The following is a 22,925-nucleotide window of genomic DNA, read 5'->3' as shown; positions in this document are numbered from 1 at the left end:
TGGACAGCTGCAGAACGCTCATTGACAAATACAGAAATCGTTTAATTGCAGTGATTGCCTCAAAAGGTTGTGCAACAAAATATTAAGTTATGGGTACCATCATTTTTGTCCAGCCCTATTTCATTAGTTTGTTTTTTTAAATAATTATGTTAATCAACAATTCAAAAGTGATGGCTGATTTTGATTATTTGATTTTCAATAAATTTTTATTTATTGTTACTTTTGTGAGTTTGAAGTGATTTCAGTGAGAATTGTGGGTTTTTCCTTCTTTAACTGAGGGGTACCAACAATTTTGTCCACGTGTGTACATGAGATGTGTACGACATGCAGATCAGTTCAAAGGGAGACACTCATGTTCTTGTGTTTTTAAGTGCTTCTCTTTGGGGTTACTTTGTCTGTGAGTTTTTCAGCTATTTTAAATGAGCAGATCATTTCATCAACTGGTCACCATCATTACTCTAACACAAGCACTGACATGAGCTGTGAATATGGTAAGTTCTAATTGTTGGGGTAGTCTTGCTGTCCTGCCGTGCCAAAAATTGCCTTGAGTCCACAAAATCATAATTTTTGGAGAATGAAGATCTGTACTGATGAAGTTCTGAGGTTAGGAATGATGGAAACAGTCCAGATAAATCTGAACCCACCTTCATGTACTTCAAAGGCCTTGAACTCTGAAATATTCATAATATGAAGGTAAAACTTTGATCATTAGTAAAGTTACTGTAGATGAAGAGAGTCTGACCTTTTTCAGGTTTGGTTGATTTTATGTGGAGTGACATATTATACCCTTTACCATGTTTGTTTGTCAGCAGATGCTCTGAAGTTATAGAAAAAACTGTCCAAAAGTCGAAGGTCTCAGATTGTAATGTGAAAGTAAATCAACGTACAAAACCAGACGGACTCAGGTTCAGAGATTCCCACATTTTATTCATATTCAGAGCAAATACAGCACATCATGATCTAACATCTAGTCTTTTTCTGAAACTTCTACTGATTTGCTGCACCTGTTCTTCAGGTTCTACATCTTTGTGTTGTGTGCTAAAACGAACAACAGATTAAATACTAAACTGCCCTGCAGCTGTCTTCCTGCTGGTCAGCAGATGGCGACGTCTCCTCTCTGTGGAAAACCTCCCCGTCAGGATGCTTCCTCCACCTCAACTTCACCTCTGCTTGGATCCCTCCATCCACCAGCTGCTTCCTCAGCTGGAACACAGGCATAACTTTAACAGAACCCTGATCAATCTCATTGATCATCAACACTTTAATCCAGTTGGAGCTAATTCTGGAAACGTTATGTTTTCCACTGTTAGAACAGGAAGTCATTCACTTTTATATTTTATTTAAAAAAAAACACATCATGTTTAGTTTTTATTGACCCATGAAAAAAGTCCAGCTTTAAATCATCATTCTGATTTTCAGATACCACTTTTTATCAGCATCTTAACATTCAGAGAACGTTACTGAGACCTCAGAAGACAGAACGTTTTTATCAGACGTTCCTGTAATGTGGTATTTGAACAAAGGAACATTCTGCCTGTAATGTTGTGAGAACGTTTAGTGGATGTTGTAGATGGATCACATTATAGAATCTATAGAACGTCTTTGGGTGCATAATGATCTAACAGTAACAGAACATGTGGAGTTATCATGAAGAACAGCCTGGAAGAAAACTTCCAACTGAAAATATTTCTCAGAAGGTCTTTAGAACAAACAGGTTGCAGCTGAATCAGATTGTGATTGGATGAATGAAGCATTGAGTCATGTGACCACTGACCTGCAGCAGTATGGATTCTTGCACCATCGGGTCAGTCAGGTCTGCAGAACCTCCAACCAATCGAATCTTCACCAAACTCACCGCTGAAGGTTTCACAACTGCAGAAGAAGAAGAAACTGATCAGTCGGCAGAACCTGATGGAACCCTCACCTGAGTCACACAGGAAGGAACCCTCACCTGAGTAGCACAGGAAGGAGAGTCTGTCCTGGCAGGGCTGGCTTCTCCAGGTTCCTGTGGACTGGTCCATCACCATGCAGTCCGATCCCCAGTGAGGCAGGGACTCCAACGGCTTGTAGATGAGTTTCTTCCCGTCGGACCATGCCCATTCACTTCTGTACAGACCAATCCAGGCATCACCGGTACCTGACATTAGCAGCAGCTGCTGGATGACGTCGCGGTCCGCATTGGTCACGACGCTGCTCAGGTCTACGTGGTTCTTCCTGCAGTAGGTCTGAGCGTCCCACCAGCTCATGTAACGCTTCACCACAACATGTCTGTTGTCTAGAGCTGAAAGACAGGAGACTAGTCGGCAGTGTTAACCTCCATTATCCTCATTATACTTCCCAAACATTAGCAGCAAGTCATATCTGCATGTTCTGCTCTGTTGTCCTCTCAGTCACCACATGGACCCTCTTGAACCCATGTGCACTCTTAGCAGAAAGTTTAACAGCAGCCTCAAACCTCCATGTTTTTCAAACAGCTGCTGTCACTTTGTCGCTCTAAACACACTGACGGTGCAGAAAGACTTTAGATGTTTGCTGGAGCATCTGTAAACTCAACTCAAAGTTTCTAGTTTCTGAAGGTGGACTTTGCTAAATGTTTGCTACCAGTAAAGTATTTGTATGTTGAAGTAAAACTTCACTCCATTAACAAATGAAACCATGTGAAAGCTATGGTTGGGGGACTAGTTGGGTCGCTCAGGTGGTCAGTGTGGCCCTCTGTGCTGTCTGCAGTCATACTCACTGGAACACACGAAGCGATCCGGCACGTCACAATCTCTGGCCATCCACTTTCCGTACGTATCCAGCACTGCACACCTTCTGGACCCCACATTGTGTTTAACGTTGCTCAGAAACCAGTTTTCGACCGGTTTTCCCTCCTGAGACCATCTCCAGCTACCGTTGTAGAGTCCGATCCAGACGTGTCCGTGTCCTGCCACCTTCTGGGCCACTGTGTTGGCGGCCTGGCTCGGGATGGTGGCGAGGTCGATGAACTTCTCCCTGCAGTAACTCTGAGCTTCAGTCCAGGTCTTCATCAGACTGACGTGGTGGAACCGAGTGATGGCGCCTTGAGGCTGGAGGTTGCAAACCAGGACGGAACCTGAGAGACGACACAAGAGACAGTCCTTCCAGTCAACCTCCAACTATCTTCAACGTCAGGAAAACAGCACATCAGACCTGCTCAGGTGTGTTCACCTGGACAGAGAGACAGTCTGAAGACATCTGTGGACATTACAAGAAGTTCTGTGGAGACAGCAGGTGTCACACTGTGGACACCGTCTTTAAAAACATCTGTACAACAGGGACGTCTTAAAAAATATCTGAGGACATTACGGACACTTTAACATGTTTTATGGACAATACGGACATTTGAAAACATCTGTAGACAGAATAGACTTCTGTAAAACATTCTTTAGAAAACTTCTGCATACACTGTAGACATCTTTAAAATTTAACATGTGTGCCTAACATGTTCTGTGGACACGATTCAAACCGTCTCCACACTCTGACATCTCTGACAACATCTGTGGACTTGATGGACTTCAGACTGAGGACATATTTAAAGTAAAGACTGAGGACGTAATTCAAATAAAGACTCTGAAGACGCTGTATATGTCTTTGTATGTTTCCAGCCTTTCAAACCACCTGAAGACTCTGAAGACTTGTTTAAAAGCAGCTCAGAACCTTCAGACTGCTTCTGTTAGTATTTTTTTTTAAATTGTTGAACATGTTTTACAGACCTGAGAGCAGCAACAGGACGACCAGTCCATTTGTCGTCATCATGGACAGCTGAGACACCAAGAGGACGTCTGTTAAAATAATCAATATTCAATCATCAATGAGGAGCTGAAACTTATTAGGTCAGTCAATAGATTAACTAGTCAATAATTCTATGAATAAATAAGTCAGTCAATAGATTGATCAGTCAGTAAGTAGATCAATAAATCAGTAATTCGATGAACAAATAAGTCAGCAAATAGATCAATCAATAAATCAATAAATATATGAACAAATAAGGCAGTAAATAGATTAATAGAATCAATAAATATATGAATAAATATGTCAATGAAAATTTGGAAAAATAAATTAATAAACAGATGAATAAATCAATAAATAGATTAAGACGTCGGTAAGTAGATGAATAAATTAATCAATAAAGAGATGAATGAAATCAATATTTACATCAATTAATCAATAATTCATTGAATAAATCAGTCAGTAAACAGATGAATAAAATCAATAAATAGATGAATAAATAAATGGATAAATAGGTGAATAAATAAATCAAGAAGTAGACGAAAAAATCAATTATTTAATATATGCATAAATAAGTAAATAGATCAATATAGTGAGTCAATAGATCAATAAACGAGGATTTCACCTGTTTCCAGTGAGCTGCTGATCCAGACTGTATCTACCGGTCCAGTCAGAGGAAAACCTTTTATACCTGCTTATTTCCTCCCTCAGGTGAGAGCAGCTGAGTCCATTAGAGTCCATTTGGTTCAGAGACGCTGAGAGTCAAAACAACTTAAAACGATTTATTCAAATTCACCTCAGATGCAAAACTGACCGATGATCAATGAGTGTTCATGAAGGCATCAGGCCGTGAAAACAATAAACTGATCAGATAAACTCTGAACTCTGTCAGATTTTACTCCTAAATTTCCAGTTTCATCTGGAAACATTGATTTCAAAGCTCACTACTGTTTTTATGTTCTTCTTATGTTATTTGATTAATTTGGTAATTAGGATAATTGTGATGAAGCAGCTGGTCTTTCAAACAAATCAGTCTGCCACATTCCATATTGAAATCATGTCATTTACAAACACAAATGTGACGTTTTCTGCAGTTTATTTTCTTGCTTCTGCGATCAGAGCCCAGGTTTCCCACTTAAATGCTAAACTTGTCGTCTTACAACTTCCAGTGTTAGGTTTTATTTTTTAAGGCACTGCTAGCTGAACACTGAAATTGATATCACATACGGGTATTACAGTATTGATGTTAATAACCATTTATTGTGTAATCAATGTATGAGTTGTGCTGACTTGAAGAGAAGGAGAGCGTTAACCCCAGGTTCTGAAGGGTTAAATACATGATGGATACAGAGAGGTCAAGCTGGAAAGTTACAGCTGCACACACACACACACACAGACACACACACACACACACACACACACACACACAGACACACACACACACACACACACACACACACACAGACAGACACACACAGACACACGTTTATACTTCTATCTTAGTGAGGACATCCATAGGCGTAATGCATTTCCTAGAGCCTTACCCTAACCTTAACCATCACAAGTGATCGCCTAACCCTAATCCTTACCCTAACCCTAACCAAACCTCAATTCATACCTGTTCTCTAAAAACAAGTCTTCACCCTCAAACATGGCTGTTTCAAAGTGAGGACCGGCCAGAACGTCCTCACTTTGTAAAAATGTCCTCACTTTGATAGTTAAATGCAGAAAATGGTACACACACACACACACACACACACACACACACACACACACACACACACACACATGTTTGTACTTCTATCTTAGTGAGGACATCCATAGGCGTAATGCATTTCCTAGAGCCTTACCCTAACCTTAACCATCACAAGTGATCGCCTAACCCTAATCCTTACCCTTACCCTAACCAAACCTCAATTCATACCTGTTCTCTAAAAACAAGTCTTCACCCTCAAACATGGCTGTTTCAAAGTGAGGACCGGCCAAAATGTCCTCACTTTGTAAAAATGTCCTCACTTTGATAGTTAAATGCAGAAAATGGTTCTCACAATGTAGCAAGTACAAGAACACACACACACACACACACACACACACACACACACACACACACACACACACACACACACGTCAGTACAAAGAGTGTTTTTACATTTTCACACACACACATCAAAAAGATAGAGAGACTGGCTTTGCTGCACTCCTATTTCCTTATAGGGTAAAAATTAATTACGGATCATTCCAGAATTGGAGGACGATTTAGGCATCCTCGCCTTTGAAAAATCTACCCTTTATTTTATAATTTTCTGTCATGTATTCAAGAAAACCAGGTAGTAAGCCATCAAATAATGTGATTCGTCCAGCTCAAGCATTAAAGTTACATTTTTTATGAAATGTTTTATTTGATGTGCGCCATGCATAGTGCAACCCTGTTATGAATACTCAGGAACCTGAAAAAGCATATTTTTTAAAAAAATGTTTAATAAATCCTTTACCATTAAGTAAACAAGGCCACATTCACATTGGATAATCATTTGATTTCAGTTAAGACTTGACCTCTATTAATTTAAACAACTTTTGAACTCTGGCATGCCCAACTTTTCAATATTTGCATGTTTGTTTTGTTTTTTTGTATTAAATTGCAAATATTTGCTCAAATCCATTACAAATTAAATCATTCAAATCACTAAAAGGACAATAGGTCAAACCCTCATGAGTTTGGGAAAATCATTTAAGATTTTTTTTGATAAAAATTATTTGGTAACAGGGTTGAAATTACAGTAACAGGGTTGAATGGATCCATTATTTCTTATTATAGATCATAACATAAATGTGACAAACAAATACTCAGGACCACAGGAATGTTGTTTAATGACATCTTATGCTGTGTATTAACCTGCAATGCCTATCATTCAATTGCTTACATATTTAAAATATTAGGTTTTGGTGCTTTCTCTTTCATATAGGTGTAACTATAACAAGCTTGAACGTATGATATGAACATATTTTCAATAAAGGATCAGTGAGTAGGAATGATACATCAACATCAACATCTCACTAAGACCACAAACTGGATCTGATCAAATATTCAATAGTCAAACATGAAAAACAGTAGTACTGTAGGCAGACAACTATAAAAATGAATGAGGATGTCAAAAGTAGTCATGAACCGATCAATGTCATAGAAAGTTGATGTCCAGGTTTAAAGTTTGTGGCTGGCCGGAGCATCCCACACCTCTCTTGCAATGGCCATATGATGTGAGGTAACATTCTCTGGAGGAGGAATGAGGGACAGCACATCCTCACAGTGATACCAATGAAGATCATCCCTCAATGGCCAGAAGAAACGATTTTCCCCCACTCTGTGCATACATCTCACCTGGCAGTGGTTTGCTACCTGGTGGTAATAAAAGAAAAAAATAGTCATTTATATTCCAGAAAATATAGTAAGACATTTAAGACAAGTAAATTATGCTAAATTATACAGACATTTCATTTTACAATAGACAATTGGTTGTCCCTTATGAGTTGTCTGAAGGAAATGCAACCCTGTTAATCTAATTACAGTAACAGGGTTGAAAATCAATGCTAATGTTAGCTTTTTTTCAGGAATAGATGCTAGCTGAGGAATGTAATGTTACTGTTAGCATCAAGGACAGACTGAGTTATATTAATAAATAAAGAAAACTTTTAATTAATTTGTCTTATTATGATAATATGAGTAACAGGGTTGCGTTGGTGAGAGTGACACACTCAGTGAAGGCTTAAAAGATTGGCAAAATCTGAAAGATAGAAGAGAGAATTTACCTTTGGTCTGCCCATAGTGTCAGTATACGGCTTGATGATGTCACTTCCTATGTGTCAGGTGACTCAGCATTTTTCTTCTTCTGCCATTCTAAATAGGTTTCGGTAACAGGGTTGCGCGCATGTTGTGGGACACAACTTCAATGCATCATTACTATTATTTAAAATATGTTGATGATGAAATTAATTGTTTTAACGATTACAAGAGACACATATCAACAATATCATACAAAAAAGGCTATTTAAAGGTTTTTTTTTAATGGTTATATTTGATGTGGAAGTTTGTCATCAAGAAGGTGGGACAAAAGAAAAATATTGTTTTAGGGGGTGCTTGAGATCGATTTGTTATTTTGAACAACATTTTGGAACACATTTTCCTACAACTATATTTACATTTAGTCTCAGAACAAGTATAATTTACACAACAAGTGCATGAGTTAGTGTTTTGTGCTTCGATTATTTGAAATTTTAGGGGTGGGACAGCAAATGTCCTCCAATTCTGGAATGTCTCTTAAACTGAAACTGCTGAACTCAAGGTTGTTTAAGGTTGGAAACCATGATAATCCTCCCATGAGAAACCACCACTAGCTGCATCACATCACAGCTAACAAAGGAATAAGACTAACTGGTAGAGAGCAGGACGAAGTTTGCAGGAGGGTTCTTTTTACAGGCTGCGGTTCTTGGAGACTGGATGAATCGTGTCCCAAGCGATTTGGACATATCTGTGCACCAACTAATGGAAGAACTAAGTCTAAACCACGGTTTATCCCCACCTTTAGTCAATCACATTTCAATATTTCAATTATATGTTTGTGTTTCACCATACCTTATAAAATGTTCTGTTCATATCAGACTTTATCCTTTTCTGGGAGGTTGTTCCAACCAGACAAAGTCTTTGTATAAGACTCTTTGGAGACATTGATATTTAGAAAATAAACAGCTTAATTGGAGAGAAAAGGTTTGTCTTCTATCTCAAAAAACATCATGCTCAACAGTTCCATGTTTTAGGTTTCAAATTCCATTTTTTACACTCCAGGTTTCAAGGTTTAGGTTTCAGGTTTTAGATTTTAGGTTTCAAGTTTTAGGTTTAAGGTTCCAGGTTTTACATTTTAGGTTTCAGGTTTCAGGTTTCAGGTTTTACATTTTTAGGTTTTAGGTTTGAGGTTCTAGGTTTTAGATTCCAGATTCCAGATCCCAAATTCTTGGTTTTAGGTTTTGTAGTGTAATATTTTTGGGGTACAATGTGCTAAAAAGTAATAGATGATATAATTGTGGTAGAATGCAATTAGACTGAAGACTAGAGTTAAAACGTGTATAAAATACATAAAGATGAATATTCTAGTAATGACTGATGTTGTGATGGTATGGTTTGTGTCTCTGGAGGACACACACACACACACACACACACACACACACACACACACACACACACACACACACACACACACACACACACAGCTGGAAGATCATAAAGTAAAACCTCTAACTTTGGTGTCAAGACACATGCTTTGTAGAAAATGATCTGTGGATTACTCAAAACATAATGGTGTAAATTTAAGGTATTGTAACTTTATATTAGAAATTTAACAATACATAATGGTATAATATACATGAAATCTGTCACAAAATAACAGGGATAAGTGTACAGGAGACTGAGGCAATGGTTGAACATGTCTGGGCATGTTCTCTGTAAGACATGACCTAATGATTACCTGATGCACATGTCCTCTGTAAAGTGGGACCTCACGGGAAATATGATAGCATGACGTCATGATCTGACTAACAGATTTAGAGAAGTATAATGGTTTCAAAATTGTCACTCCTTTCATACGCCCTATAGGGATGGAAAAATGACCAACGCTCACAGCATGAAAGACGGTGCACAGCTCAGCATCTTCAGTATTTTCTTGGGGTGTTCATCGCTGCTAATCAGAATCAGAAAATCCTTTGTTGCCCAGTGGGTACAAAGAAGGAATTTGATTTGGTGTATAGAGAGCAGTACCTGACAGCAACAACAGACAGTAAAAGAATAAACAAATCTAAATCTGAGAATTCTAATTAAGAAACGCTACAAATATAAGAAATACTGTGCAAAAGTGAGTGTAAACAAAGTACTGTGTAAAAAAAAGACTTACTTTTGCTTAAACCAGGGTAATAAATTAGAATGTTATTTAAATTACAATATTGCGCATAAAGGTATTGCACATGAGCTTGAATACAGTATATGTATAGGATTTTGCACTGGTAGTGACATAAGCCCTTAATGATTTTCTGTTTTATTGTTCATGAAGGAAGAAGCTGCTCTGATGTTCAGAGTCCCGAAGTGCCGGCTGGAGGACAGCTGTTGTGGCATTTTAAGATTGAACAAATGACAAAATTAGACAAATGGGATGTGTGAAACAAATTTAAGTGCAAATAATGATAATATTTGAAGACTTAAGATGTCAGCTGAAGTTATGAGTATCACTGAATAATCCTGTGGAAAGCAGGCGTAAACTAACCGTGACGTCACCTGTTGGTTTCAACGCCGAGAAAATGAAGCCCGGATTTTGCTACTTCCTGGTCGCCGTTTTGGATTTTTTGGAGCCAGTGACGTAAAAAGCATCATCAAACAGACCGGAGAGCAACTAGGGGCAGGATTGGCTGAAGACTCTCTTATCCCGCCTACGTTTTACTGCAGAGGCTTCTGTTGCTGTCCATCAAGTATAGCCACGCCCCCTGGCTCCGCCAACTTTAACAATTTATTTAAAATTCAGTATTGATTTATTTTAAGATCGGCCACCTGATCTCTCATTTTGACCATGAAAACTAACAGGAAAAAAAATCCTGAGCTGTAGAAAATCAGTCTATCAAATTTTACTTTTTCCAAAAATGAATTGGGGTCTACAGAGAAAAAGCTTTTTGGAGCCAACCCTAGCGGACGGCGTGATATTGCAAGTTTTTGACACTTCCGGGTTGGCTTCAATTCTGGAGCCAGATGCTACGTCCAGTCTATGGTGGAAAGCAGCAACCCGACTGAAGCCTGTGGAGCCCATATAAAGCCTGAGACAGTAAGTTCATGTCCTCTCTACATCTACACTCATGAGTTGAAACCTAGGGCACGCTGAGCTAAGCAGAAATAATGCCAACCTAGCAGAAATAAAAGAGACGAGGGGGTCCAACATTGAATACAATTACTTCATGGGCATCCTGACTGGGTCTTGAGACGATGGGCTGTGGCTTTCCAGAACGGATGAGGTGCGTTTTGAAGGAATTTGCATCAGTATAAAAGACAATGTAACGTTTTGTGTTGTCAGTTAAAATCTCAAGATTTTGCTCATGTTTGTACGCAGCAGGTCAGAGATGTTATAAACCACCTTTTGTCAAATTTTGACAGCAACTCTACCGGAAGTCCCGCCCCACCACACCCCCCATCATGCCCCTAACGGCTGTTTTCACCGAAGTCCCGCCCTAGTTGACCCCAACGTCACATCCGGAAGTCCCTCCCTATCTGCCCCTAACTTTCAGCGGCTTATCTAATCGGGACCAGATGCGACCCCTCACTAACTGACAGAAGTTTTAATCTTAGCAGAACCAGATGTCTCCATGTAAAACAAAATTTCTGCATTCTTATCGACTCTTCTGTTGTCCCTCCTATGACAAAGTTTGAACAAATATTCTGTATTAGCTTTTCTCCTCTCTCCCCTTCCTGCATCTTCTGAACCAAAAATGCTGCTGTCCACTATTTCACCCATGTGAACACAAGAACCCTCTTCTTCCCTGCCTCCCCCTCCCTGCATCCTCTGAACCAGATGCGACCCCTCCCCTAACTGACAGAAGTTTTTATCTAAGCAGAACCAGATGTCTCTGTGTAAAACAAAATTTCTGTATTCTTAGACTCTTCCGTTGTCCATCTTATGACAAAGTTTTTAACAGTCTTTGACAGAGAAACCAGGAAAATTTGAACTAATAGTCTGTATTACATTTTCTCTAGCTTTTCTCCTCTCTCCCCTTTCTGCATCCTCTGAACAAAATGCTACTGTCTAGTATTTCACCCATGTGACACAAGAACCTTCTTCCTCCCTGCCTTTCGCCTTAACTGACAGGAAGTCCCTCCTTAAATAAACACTGACTTGAGTTCACTGAACATCTTGTAGTTGTGCTTTTTTGTGGTACTGTTTTATAATTCTGATTTCTGGCAGGGGTTATGTGATAAATATTGCTATTATGAGCAGAGTTGAGTAGAATACAAAACATTAGCAAAATGTAATGCTTTTCTTTTTCCTTAAAAATATTCATTCCATTTGCCTCTGAATATCATTTAAACAGATATAAAAGTTGGAAAATGGTTGTAATATGAAGTTGAACCTTAGTATATCAGTACAAAAACATTAAATCCAGTTACATTTGAACATACTGATTCTATAAGTGACCCGTGAAATATACCATTTCATCTCAAACTATGTTGAAGTTTACAATTTTGATCTGCCTCAAAAAAACACCTGAGACTTAAGTTGATAATCCAGCTTCCATTTACAAGTTAATTAAAAAATGTAACTAAAAGAAAGGTTAAGAAACAGTAACTCTCTTAGGATCTTGAAATGTCCAGGCTTATTCCATTAAATATGATGGTGACACATCTCTTAGTTGAATCACTGATCGGCAAATATCCTCTTCTGTCCTGACACACACACACACACACACACACACACACACACACACACACACACACACACACACACACACACTATGTTTTTCTATCATTGTGGGGACATACCATTGACTCCCATTCATATCTAACCCCTAACCCTTACCCTAACCCTAACCTTAACCCAGACCAAAACAATGCCTAACCCTAAAGAAACGTTTCTGCACTTTTACTTTTTTCAGTAACAACAACATGGCCAAGAAAACACTGTTTCCCCTCATGGGGACCCAAATGAGGTCCCCACAAATGACATTTCTTTTGGTTTTCCTATGGTTGTGAGGACATTAGGTCCCCACAACCCCTATAATTACCCGCCCACACACACACACACACACACACACACACACACACACACACACACATGCAGGAGTGTGAACATCCCATCCAACAGTGGACCTTCTTTTCCTTCTTCATTTAATTATTACAGAAATTTTCAAAAAGTTTTTATGCGGGGGCGCTCGCGAGCACGTCATGAAATAAGACGCACTTATCAGGGCTCCTGCAGAATCCGTAAAATAATTACAATATAACAGCTAAACCCTTTTTTGGGGATTACCGGGACCTGAAGATTCAGCTGTTATACTCTCCGCACCTGGTTCTGTGAAGTTAAATGGCGGAAAAACTACAGAAATTCAAGTATTGTGGTAGCACTAGCAATGAAGCTAATACTGCTAGGCCGAGACCTAACACAAGAAACACCGCAAAGCCAGCTCTGGACAGCGGCGTGGATAAACACTTACCACCTGCCCCAAGCGAGAGCCCAGGTATGACAGCTGACAGTCTTAATGCGGAGATTTTGCCAACACTGAGAGCGGACTTTAAAGAAATAGTCCGGGAAGAACTCAAAATGGCAATAGCTGAGGATTTCAGCGCACTCCAGTCGGAAATACAAGGCCTCAAATCCGAGCTCGCTAAAGACACCAAAACGGTACATGAAGATATGGAGCAGATGAGGGCCGATATACAAGGAGTTAACAGCGGATTATCAACATGGTCAGATGAGGTAACTTCTCTACGTGACACAGTTTCGAGCCTACAAAAGGAAATGGTCATGCTGAAAGACAAATGCGATGACATGGAGGGCAGAATGGGACGCTGCAACATAAGGATTGCTGGAATAGCAGAGCAGCCCAACTCCAGCTCTCCCACGGCTGTGGCACAGGCCTTAAAAACAATGCTAAACCTCGACCGCGAAATCAAGGTGGACCGATCACACCGGGTGCTCACTCAGGGGAGCCCGAGAAACCGAGAGAAACCTAGGATGATAATCGCCAAACTCCATTACGACGAGGATGTCACAGAGATTTTGAGGAAATCCCATGACAATTCCCCGCTGTATTACAATGGACAACGCATTTCCATATTTCCAGACTACACTGCTAACGTAGCAAAAGCCAGTGTTGCATTTACGGATGTGCGGAAAATCCTGAAAGGTCATGAAGGCATTCGCTATGGCTTGTCTTACCCGGCTCGCTTTCGGATCACATACAAGGAGGAGACGAAAGAGTTTGTTGATCATCATAAGGCTATGCTTTATGCCAGGAGCATACTACCACCAACTGGGGAAGAACCGCAAGAAGGTTGAACTCACTTGGGTTAGCAAAAGGCGCCTATAAAGACTTGTCAGTGGAGAGCCATCTGAGAGACAATGTGAAATTACTTCTTGTTTCTTCTTTTTTTTCTGTTTTCCAACTTTATTATATTTCCCCTTGAAGCCCAACTATTTTTCTTTTTTCCTTTTGATCGCTTCTTAAATGATGTGGACTATGATACAAAGGACTTTGCGAAGAGCTGTTAATTCAGGTAAAAAAATGTTTCTTTTATTTCTCTGCGGGAGCCTGGTTTGATTCTGTTCACTCTTTGATCCTTCGTGGAGGTTAGCGATTTGTGCACAGTCACTTCGATCTAGACAGTGCACCTTTGATACTTATTAGTGGCTAGGGCAGTTGCTCCTATGTCATCAATGCCTTCTCTAGGTTTATATGCTAGTTTTATGTTTGGTGCGCTTGTTTTGATTCCCTGTTCCCCGGGGATCCTGAGTTGAATGTTATAATAGCAGGGTTTTTGTTTTTATTTTCACTCTTTGATTGCAACTTTATACATATCACTGAAATTACATAATCCAATATCCTAATAATTAAACAGCAATCACAAGTTAGTACTCAATGGATACGCTGAGAGTGATAAGCTATAATGTAAAGGGCCTACATAATCCAATAAAGAGAAAGAAAATATTACATCAACTAAAACAAAATAAATGCCAAATTGCCTTCCTACAAGAAACTCACTTGTCAGACGCAGAACATGAGAAGCTGAAGTCATGGGCAGATAAAATATATTACTCCTCACACTCATCTGGTAGAAAAAGAGGTGTTTCTATACTCATTCATAGGCAGATAAACTTTGTTAAAACATTAATCCACAAGGATGCCGAAGGAAGAATCTTACTGGTTAATGGAATAATAGATGGAGTAGAAATATCCCTTATTGATGTATACACACCAAATGAGGATATGCCAGATTTTATAAAGACACTGTTTAACATCATTCTACAGTATAGTACTGGCTTGTTATTACTGGGAGGGGATTTTAATTGTGTCATGTCACAGCTGCTAGATAGACAACCACCGTCTAAAACACCCATAACCAAAATGAGTAAAGCCCTTAAACATCATGCTGTAGAAAGCAGGCTGGTGGATATATGGAGAAGCAAGTTTCCAAGACGAAGGGACTTCACCTTTTATTCCAATAGTCACGCATCTTATTCTAGAATAGATTATTTTTTTATGCCAAAAACAGACTTGCACCGAATAGTAGACATTGAGATTATGCCTATTACCTTATCTGATCATACACCCATCTTATTACAATGGAAAGTAGGATATAGACCAACAACAAAACAGTGGAGGTTTAATGCATCCCTTCTAAATGACAATAACTTTTTATCATTCATCAGGACAGAATTTAAAGATTATCTATGTCACAATAGCACACCAGAAACAAATCCCTTGATGCTATGGGACTGCGCCAAAGCATACTTACGGGGCTGTATAATATCATACGCATCAGCAAAGAAAAAAGAGAGAATTGCAAAATAGCAGGAATTGGAGAATAGAATAAAATACTTAGAACAGATGCATAAACAACATGCAACAACTGTAATTACAAGAGAGTTAAATGCAACCTGGAGAGAGTTAAACAGCCTGATGTCTGGAAAAATGGAAGGAAATTTAAGATTTACAAATCAAAAATATTACGAAGATGGAAATAGGGCTAGCAAATTGTTGGCATATAGGGTTAGGAAACAACAGTCTACATTTGTTACAAAACCTAAGGATATTGCAAACTCCTTTGCAGACTATTACAAATGATTATACAAAAATACAGATACATGTAAAGATAACGCGGATATAGCAGATTATTTGAGATATATTAAATTACCAGAATTAACAGCTTCCTCTGTGGAGGAGCTAGACAAGACACTAGAAGAATCAGAAATCAAAGATGTTATCTCAACTTAAGTATTCTGACAGCTGTTCTGGCCAGAAGGGTAAATAAAATAATCACCCATATTATTCATCCTGATCAGACGGGTTTCATTTCTGGCCATTACTATGGAAACAATATACGGCGATTATTAAACATCATCTCTTATTTGAAGGACTCAAAATTAGAATCGGCAATTGTATCGCTAGATGCACAAAAAGCATTTGACCGAGTTTCATGGCAATATCTATTACAAACATTACAACGGTTTAACTTTGGACCCAACTTTCAAAAATGGGTAAAAACACTATAATCATCGATTGATCATTTGATTGATTGATCATTCCCACAGGCATCAGTCAAAGTTAATGGACACCGATCCCAGACATTCAAACTAGAACGGGGATGTAAGCAAGGCTGCTCTCTGTCTCCTTTACTTTTTGCCATCAGTATTGAGCCATTGGCGCAGCTCATAAGGGATAATGACAACATCAAGGGTGTACAAATAGATAAAGAAACCCATAAAATATCACTGTACGCTGATGATGTATTATTGTATTTAACAGAGCCTTCTTCATCAATACCAGTTTTAAGAGAAGCAGAGTACTAGAAGTTGGGCCTCACCCAAGGAATTATGAAGTTGCTAAAAAAACAAAAAACAAAAAACAAGAGGCCTACTTCAGGGCCTGTAAGTGATTGTCCAATGCAGTCTCATCATTTCTGATTTGGTGGCAGAACTGAACCAGACGGTGATTGATTGACTTAGGTTTCTTGGGGACTGGTAAGATGTTGGTGGAGTGTATGAATCAGGAAGGAACCTCACGCTGCTCCAGTGATCTGTTGAAGATCTGAGTGAAGACAGGTGACAGTTGGTCTACACAGGCTCTCAGGCAGGCAGGTGAGACTTGGGCCATGTCCACACCAACCTCCACACGTATTCGGATATATTTAAAACCGAATATCCGCCCCCCTCCGCTTACAAAAAATCTGCTGCCACACGTCTCCGTTTTCCACAAAAATCTCTGTCTACACGTGGAACAAAAGTAACATGGCCTGGCGGCCATCTCTCAATTGTACAGAGTCCTTCAAAAAAATCCTGGATCCAGACGGTGATCCGGATCACCTCCAAAATCTAATCGATTGTTACTTTTGCTCTTCCGGACATTCTGTAAAAATTTGGTTAAAATCTGTCCATGACTTTTTGAGTTATGCTGTTAACATACAAACAGACAGACAGACACACAAACAAACAGACAAACAGACAGACAAACAGATGGCCTGGCGGAGGTCTGCGCTCTCCGAGTGCTTTTCTAGTTTATTTTTGCATTTTCCTTTCTTGTGGTCATGTTATGATTTATTGTGTGATTTGTGTTGATAGTTGCCATCGGAGTGGAGCATGTAATCTGCTCCAGTCCACTGTGATGGGTTCTGAGATTAGTTAAGTGAACCCCAAGCACTATTGCACCTTATGTCGTCTGGGAGATGACGTCTGAAATGTAAAAATCTAGTTTGTCTCAGATCAATTTGTCTTTACAATGAAGCCAACTATTTTTGCTTTTTTAAATTGTAATAAAATAAAATAAAATAGTTTTTCGAACTTTCTGGTCAGGCCGCTGGTAACTAAAGCTTAAGTAACGCTTTTGCCAGGTTACAATAATGTCCTCTCCACTAGTGAAGATGCAGAGATGGCTCTTCTCATTGCTGAGCTGCTCATGGCACCCTTCAGAGAGAAGCTTACAGGGCTGCTCCTTCCTCACATGCAAGCTTACAATCTTTTTCTATATACTGAATGCCATATCTGTTTATTCACAGTGGACTGAGGATATTTCAAAAAGCAACTTATTTTATCTCCAGGTTATTCTTTCTCATTGTTTCTTGATTCTTGTTTATTTTTCACCTTTAAAAAAAGTGACTTTATTTTCAAACGACAGAGATGTGCCATCCCATTTTCAAGGGGGTCCTTATTATATTTAATTATAATATGGATGTCTTTGTTCCTTACAGATGTATGCCTCCACAGCTGACACTGAATCAATCCTCACTGCTTGTGCAAGTCCTTGCCTGATACTTCCTGGTAAGCATCTAATTTTCATTAGGGAGGGGTGCTCTACGGTTGTCAGGGACGAGCGGGTGGACCCAAGCAGAGAGCCACACTACCAAGGCTGGCTGGAATGATAGTGTTTATTGTTGGAGGTGAAATGGTGGCTCGATGGGGGGGAAATCCAGGGTACGGGAGCGGCTGGTGTAGTGGGGGGTCTTGGCCAGAAACGGGGGGTCCAGGCAGGGGTAGAAGGGGTCCAGGCAGGAATGGGGGTCCAGGCAGGAGTGGGGAGGTCCAGGCAGGGAAAAACCGACGATGACTGGGCTGGGGAGAGCCGGAGGGGAAGGAGGACGGCAGGGATCCCGGACAGCTGACCTAGGTGAGGAGGCAGGAGAAAACAGCGTAAGAAAACAAAGACAGGAACTCAACAGAAAATGCAGAAGGCTAGAGAGTGAACTGAACTGCGTGATCTTAGTTCAACAATCTGGCAGGGAGTGGAAGAATGAGCCGGTTCTTATTGCAGGGGTGATAATCAGCGTGATGTCTCGCAGCTGTCCGGGAGCCGTGGAGGTGGTTGATTGCCTGAGTGGAGTCAGCTGAGAAGCTAGACTCCACTCAGGTACCGAGCTGTAGGGGGAGAGACAGGGCAGAGGAGCGGATGGGAGACAGGCAAGACAGACAGGGCAGGGGAACAGGAGAGGGAGGAAGAACCAGATGGGAAAAGGGTATTGGGGAGGTCAGGTGGGAAGGACCAACCCGGTCTCACGGGGATTCGTGAAACTGTCACGTAAGTTTTAGTTTCGGTTTCGTGCGCACCAACACGATTTCGTCATGTTTTTCGTGCCGCTCACCACGAAATGTTTTTCGCTGTGGTAATCACATCTGAAAGTGGTTTATACCGGCGGATTCATGACAATCTAAGCTGTCCATCGGCGTATACTGCTTGTGTGATCGCGTTTGCGGCCGCCGGCCGCCGGACATTCTTGAAATTCCTATGCAAATTGGTAAGTGTACCACCGGCTTATGGGAAGGTTATGGTTAGGTTATGGTTAGGATTATGGTTAGGGTTATGTTTAGGGACGATGTCATGCAAAATATAGCGTTGGATTCGCCGCGGTTTTACATTAAAAATATAATATACACATTCCTTTGAAATACGTTCTGAGTGGCACGAAAAGTCCGCCGTTTAAAATACATTGGTGTGCATTTCGTGGTGAGCGGCATGAAAAACATGACGAAATCGTGTTGGTGCGCACGAAGCCGAAACAAAAATTTACGTGACAGTTTCACGAATCCTCGTGAGATTGGGCTGGAAGGATGGGGGTGAGAAGGGAGCCGTGACAACGGTAGCCCTGAAGTGCAAATCACAGCAAAAAAACAGAAAACACAACGGCAAATCTGCTTGGGCGAGAGAGATATCCACAGGGACAGGGATCATGGTTTTAGCCAGAAGAATATATAGCTACACATTGAGGTCCTATGGATATCTCTCTCACCCGAGCAGACCTACTTCCGTTTTGGTCAATGTTGTTGTGCTGTCTGTTTTGCCGTTGTGTTGTCTGATTTGCATTTGTATTTTCTGTTTTGCCATTGTGTTTTCTGTTTTGTTGTTGTGATTTGCACTTCAGGGCCACCGTAGTGCTCTTGCTCATCAGTGCAAAACTTTAAAATGGTGCTCGACAGCCCAGGGCACATAGGTTACAGGAGATGTGGTACTCAGGTGGGTCGCATCAGGAGGCTGGATGCAGAGGAGAGGAGGCTAGAGCATACAAAATGGTGCAGAAGTAAACTTAATAAAGGTGCACAACAGTTAGACAAATGTTTTGACACCAGTATGTGTCTTCATCAGAGTAATTCCGCAGTAAGACAAAACTGTCTAACTGTTGTACTCCAGCCTCCACTCTTCTGCGTCCAGTCTCCTGCTATGGCCCACCTGAGTACCACATCTACTGTAATCTAATTTTCATGGTTAATATATCAGGTGATTGTTTATAGTCTTTTTAGAATTGTAAAAACTAAAAATTACCTCGTTTAGACTACAAAATGTAGTTTTTCATTCAGTCTCTGAACATAGACTACTCTGGCTTCAGGCAATTCATCGTTTTCTACCCAGAGAAGGGAACAGAGGCTATCCAGGGATAGGACGTCACCAAAATTATGGTCCATAAGATGTCTGCCACAGTGAGCACACACATCTCCACACGACTGAAGAACCTTGTGGACTTTGAATGCGCTACGCTAAACCAGGAGAGACTTGTCGTCAGCTCTATGGGCATCTAACATGATTGTACATTCCTGAAATGATGATTTTTATTGTGGATGCTCCTCAATGAAGAGATGACACAGGTATATCAAGTTAAGGGTACTTTAATACAGACGAGCTTGTGATCCAGACATCATGCGGTAAATGGACAATGGATGTTCTTCTGAGTAAGATTATATAGGTCTTGTGGACCCACCTATATATAGTTTACATTAAGACACATAGAAAGAGGGCCCCAAGTCTCTAGACTTACTGGCGCCATACTCAGCTAGAATAAACATTTAACATATGGTTTTCATTCTCCCTTACATTCTTAGAGGCCAGAGAAAACACGTACCCCAGAAAAACACATACCATCAATTCCTTATTTTTTATTATTGAGAAGGAGTCCTACGTGTTGATGGGCAGGAACCAGTCAAATTAACCCTTGAGGATGTCCTGCGCTTCGCCACTGGGGCAGAGAGAATTCCTCCCCTTTGGTTCAGTGAAACACCGATGCTGGATTTCCTCCATGACCCAGTTCAAAACCTGAGGAGAGTCTTTCCAGAGGCGAACACATGTGCCTTGGTGCTGACGTTACCTCTCCATCAAATTTATGAGGATTTCAGCGATCACATGATCTCAGGCATTGTGCAAGCTCCAAACTTTGGGACAGCCTGATCTCCAAGGCTGTCCCAAAGTTTGGAGCTTCCCATTACCACTGTCAGTTCAGTGTTGCATTTTCAGTGTTGCAGCTGTAATTAAATGTTGCTGCTACATCACTCTGCGTGTTTCCTTCTGTCCAACCACCTCTTGCCACTCTTTCTCCACGGTGCATCTTCATAATATGTCAAATTGAAGAGAAAAGGGGGGAATTCTGGGTCCACATGGCTGATCCCACCACTGCTGCTGTGTGAAGGACAGGCCCGGACTGGCAATCGGGAGAGGCGGGACTTTTCCCGGTGGCCTGCCTCCTTATTGGCCTGCCTGGACAGGCCAGCCACGGACTGGCAGGCCAATGAAAACAAGTTGATCGGCTTTTTGGCAGACCGGCTAGAGACAGCAGCGCTAGAAGCCTTACAGAGTACACGCCCACCCTCCTGTCACTCACACAAAGCAAGTGCTCTGAGCTCTAAATCAGAAGGATAGGGATTGGTCAAAGTGACATTTTTTTAGAAGAAACGTGCCATGATTGGTTAGTTGCTTTATGGCCCGCCCCTTCATAGCGAGAATGGGGAAGCATGCACTGCAGAGCGGTTATATGAGAGTGAGGCGAGAGAGTGGAAGGAGCGAAGATTATGGAGCACCCGGAGAAAGCTGGCGGCAAAAAACGAGAAAAGACGAAGAGAAAAGGTGGACATGAGAGGGAGATGGAGAAGAAAAAAAGGTTGCTCGAGGAGGAAGGGGCAAAGTGTTATAAAATAACACACGTTTCATTAACCCCTGCCCAGGTCCAGCAGTGTACAGTTGAAAATAAATGATGCTGCTACTTCAAGTAAGTTTACAAACGGTCGGTTCTTCTCACAAATGCATCATCAGACTTCAAAGGCCAAACTATAATAAAAAATGTCTGGCCCAAATAAGCTCCACAGGTGTCAGGTGGGTTGCAGGAAGCCTGAAAACGTTTGAGACCCCTTCTTCAGGTAGGATAGGCAGTTGACTTACAATTTTCAGTTATAAAATGAACATTGGTGTTTGCATATATTATTAGCTATGACCAGCTGACATCTAAATAATTTGCTGACAAAATAGTATATATTTTTTAATTCCACATGTTATATAAATAATAGGAAAAGGAAAACATTGGAAAAATTGGTGAGGGTAGTGAAGAGATTACAGAAGAGAAAAGTACTGGACTGTATGGAGCTGTCGTTATGGTTGTGTTTAATAGACTTACTGTCTGTTTAGTAGTGTTGTAATTGCTATAACATAACTGTAGGCATAACTAGGCATATTTTTGGAAGGAAAAACAAAATTTTGGTGCATTATCCCACGTGACACAACCCTTGCGGTGGCGGAAGTGGCCTGACTGATTGGAAATCTCCCGGCCTGAATTTCTTTCCCAGTCCGGCCCTGGTGAAAGACTTAGTCAGTTGGCAATGAGGACAACAGGTAACTTTATAAGGTTTTACCCAAAGTATAATGTCACAAAATTCAATGAAAAATTAAATAAAGGACTGAACATAAAGTCTGGGTAACTTAGAGAAACTGGGGGTGCAGAGGGTTATCACTGTTTCATGGTTGTGGTCATGGATACGGCTCCAGTTCCTTCATCTGGTCTCTGATGGGAACAGCGAGAGGGCCGGAGTTTAACCTTCTCATGCATGAACTATTAAATTTTGAGTACAGATTTTTTTTTTAATCCAGTGATTTTAGACTTCCCTAAGGGTACAAAAACATGTTGGAAATTATAATTTTTTCTATCTCCATCCCCTATAGAGATTTTTTTTTGTACACTACAGTGTACTCTGTGCAAATCATTATATGGTTGTAATAGACGGTACGGGTGAGTGTTGTCTGGCTGTGCACCACTGGCCTAATTTTCTGGTCAGAGAAAACACAGCAACTTCTCTGCTTCAGAATGATGGGTATTTATTCCTCCAAATGCAGTCCAAATAAACAGATTGACAGTCTTGAACCTTAATTATAACATCTGAGTTTGTAGGTGTGTGGTTTATGATCTGAAATGCAAATACAGAAGTTCTAAGATTAACAGGAACAGAATGGCAGATAAATGCAGTGTTACACACAAGCAGTACCACAAATTGGTCACAAGGTGTCACCCTCTGACCACGAATGAAACCTATGTAACAACACAGCTCCTCAGCGTGTGGTCACGTGACCGGGATTAACTATCGGCGTTCAGTGTGCGGTAGCTCAATGCTCCGTTATAACATAAGTGACACATCAGCACAACA

General features: G+C 40.6%; 1 protein-coding gene across 10 annotated transcripts in view; it reads right to left on the bottom strand.

Annotated features, from left to right (window-relative positions):
- LOC110960967 (secretory phospholipase A2 receptor-like) overlaps positions 1-22,925 on the bottom strand; it is a 38,065-nt gene that overhangs the window by 6,603 nt on the left and 8,537 nt on the right. For 2 of the 10 annotated variants that reach the window (XM_051957156.1, XM_051957157.1), the window contains 2 exons: positions 3,735-18,140; positions 2,738-3,094 (listed from right to left, as the gene is read on the bottom strand). In XM_051957156.1, coding sequence (XP_051813116.1) covers positions 2,738-3,094; positions 3,735-3,777 — 400 coding nt within the window. In that variant the 5' untranslated portion in view covers positions 3,778-18,140. Of the gene's footprint in view, positions 1-901; positions 1,204-1,774; positions 1,873-1,951; positions 2,282-2,737; positions 3,095-3,734; positions 18,141-18,227; positions 18,393-20,116; positions 22,689-22,925 lie in introns of those variants that run through there. The other 8 variants (XR_007945540.1, XR_007945537.1, XM_051957159.1 and 5 more) reach the window with 7 other exon arrangements.

The sequence above is a fragment of the Acanthochromis polyacanthus genome, chromosome 12 (assembly GCF_021347895.1).
Source record: "Acanthochromis polyacanthus isolate Apoly-LR-REF ecotype Palm Island chromosome 12, KAUST_Apoly_ChrSc, whole genome shotgun sequence".
NCBI lineage: Eukaryota > Metazoa > Chordata > Actinopteri > Pomacentridae > Acanthochromis > Acanthochromis polyacanthus.
The sequence above is the reverse complement of the archived record's forward strand: the minus strand, read 5'-3'. Positions and strand labels throughout refer to the sequence as shown.